The following is a 2,809-nucleotide window of genomic DNA, read 5'->3' as shown; positions in this document are numbered from 1 at the left end:
TTGAATTAAATTTATTTTATATTTCCCTAGAGAAGTTGAGTCAGATAACCCCTATATAAGATGAGTCAGATATTTTTTAAGCTAGATGAAATTTGATGCCTCAAAAACGTGAAGAAGTTTATATTTTGAAAAATAATTTAGCAATATCTTATATAAAACTGGAATGAAATTGAATGGATTTAATATTTCATGAGAGAAATGTACAGTAAGATCTTTCCGAGATGAGGTAAGGGTTTCAGACATACGAATGTGATGCATCTTATATTTTGAGATATTAATACCGCTATATCCGCTAGAAATGATATAAAATTGAAATTATTTAATACATGCCTAGATAAGTAGAGTCAGATATTCTCCAAATAAATAAGAGCAGCAACGCTTCTATGTTATATTGAAGGTATACTAAATCTTTTCTGGATGAAATTGAAGGTGCGACTGGCTCTAAAAAAAGTGCTTGTACAATTCGTGGTGGTCAGCAGCGGTGGCCAGTTCAACTTCCTAATACTTAACGCCACTATTTATCGTACTATTATCCCTGGTGAATTAGCGCTACTGGCCAAGGAGACGATGCAGTGGTCGTTTACTACAGGCCACTTGTATCAAAATAAGTACTTTATTGTTGTACTGGCCGCCACTACTTTACCCGTGAACAATATTGTACAGGCCGCCACTACTGTCTCCGTGAACAATGTTGTACGGGCGCCATTACTGTCTCCGTGAACAATGTTGTACTGGCTACCACTACTGTCTCCGTGAACAATGTTGTACTGGCTACCACTACTGTCTCCGTGAACAATGTTGTACTGGCTACCACTACTGTCTCCGTGAACAATGTTGTACTGGCTACCACTACTGTCTCCGTGAACAATGTTGTACTGGCTACCACTACTGTCTCCGTGAACAATGTTGTACTGGCTACCACTACTGTCTCCGTGAACAATGTTGTACTGGCTACCACTACTGTCTCCGTGAACAATGTTGTACTGGCTACCACTACTGTCTCCGTGAACAATGTTGTACTGGCTACCACTACTGTCTCCGTGAACAATGTTGTACTGGCTACCACTACTGTCTCCGTGAACAATGTTGTACTGGCTACCACTACTGTCTCCGTGAACAATGTTGTACTGGCTACCACTACTGTCTCCGTGAACAATGTTGTACTGGCTACCACTACTGTCTCCGTGAACAATGTTGTACTGGCTACCACTACTGTCTCCGTGAACAATGTTGTACTGGCTACCACTACTGTCTCCGTGAACAATGTTGTACTGGCTACCACTACTGTCTCCGTGAACAATGTTGTACTGGCTACCACTACTGTCTCCGTGAACAATGTTGTACTGGCTACCACTACTGTCTCCGTGAACAATGTTGTACTGGCTACCACTACTGTCTCCGTGAACAATGTTGTACTGGCTACCACTACTGTCTCCGTGAACAATGTTGTACTGGCTACCACTACTGTCTCCGTGAACAATGTTGTACTGGCTACCACTACTGTCTCCGTGAACAATGTTGTACTGGCTACCACTACTGTCTCCGTGAACAATGTTGTACTGGCTACCACTACTGTCTCCGTGAACAATGTTGTACTGGCTACCACTACTGTCTCCGTGAACAATGTTGTACTGGCTACCACTACTGTCTCCGTGAACAATGTTGTACTGGCTACCACTACTGTCTCCGTGAACAATGTTGTACTGGCTACCACTACTGTCTCCGTGAACAATGTTGTACTGGCTACCACTACTGTCTCCGTGAACAATGTTGTACTGGCTACCACTACTGTCTCCGTGAACAATGTTGTACTGGCTACCACTACTGTCTCCGTGAACAATGTTGTACTGGCTACCACTACTGTCTCCGTGAACAATGTTGTACTGGCTACCACTACTGTCTCCGTGAACAATGTTGTACTGGCTACCACTACTGTCTCCGTGAACAATGTTGTACTGGCTACCACTACTGTCTCCGTGAACAATGTTGTACTGGCCNAATTTAAACTTCGTTGGAAAAACAAATATAAAAAGTCATATACATTTTGTTTCAAGAAACGCTGCCTTGTATTATCGTTTTTTATAGCTAAGTTTTACAATAAAATCTTCTTTCGACAATACTTCGCTACAATGAATTAGTTGAATAAGAGAGAACGTATAAATATCTTACCGCGTACACTTCCGTTTACAAATGAAAAAAAATTATTCGCTATAATAGCACATACATTTGTTTTAGGCTTCGAAATACCCTCACTTTCCTCTCAAGACGATCAGAAAAGAATTTAAAAAATTACAGCAAAGAAAGCGTGTTTTTCTGCTGAAAAATGGACGAAAATCTTTGCTCTGAACTGCCCCCGGAAACGAACACTAGTCGTGATCGTTGGAGTTTCGAGCGAGGCTGCTATTGGCGGCCGTGGTGGAGGGCTTGTTATTTGATGGTAAAAATTGATCATCTGAAGGATTTGTAGTGTTGATGTTGGACAAATTATTTGTTGGGAAAAATGGATCATCTGAAGGACTTGTAGTGTTGATGGTGGACAAATTAATTTGATGGTAAAAATGATCATCTAAAGGATTTTTGGTGTAGATGGTGGACAAATTATTTGATGGTAAAATGGATCATTTGTAGGATTCGTAGTGTTGATGATGGACAAATTGTTTGATGGTAAAAAGGGATCATCTGAAGAATTTGTAGTGTTGATGGTGAACAAATTATTTGATGGTAAAAATGGATCATCTGAAGGATTTGTAGTGTTGATGGTGGACAAATTGTTTGATGGTAAAAATGGATCATCTGAAGGATTTGTAGT

General features: G+C 40.5%; 1 protein-coding gene across 1 annotated transcript; it reads right to left on the bottom strand.

Moving 5' to 3' along the window:
• Nucleotides 1-709: 709 nt before the first annotated feature.
• LOC108679918 (keratin, type I cytoskeletal 9-like) lies at nt 710-2,006 on the bottom strand (the record flags this gene model as incomplete). The annotated part of the gene is made up of 1 exon (XM_018168660.1): nt 710-2,006. A coding segment is annotated over one exon (1,297 nt), but the record flags the coding sequence as incomplete, so codon positions are not given.
• Between the last annotated feature and the right edge of the window lie 803 nt (nt 2,007-2,809).

This window comes from Hyalella azteca, unplaced genomic scaffold (assembly GCF_000764305.2).
Source record: "Hyalella azteca isolate HAZT.00-mixed unplaced genomic scaffold, Hazt_2.0.2 contig1357, whole genome shotgun sequence".
Taxonomy (NCBI): Eukaryota; Metazoa; Arthropoda; class Malacostraca; order Amphipoda; family Hyalellidae; genus Hyalella; species Hyalella azteca.
Note: the sequence above shows the minus strand (reverse complement) of the source record. Positions and strands in the feature narration are given on the sequence as shown.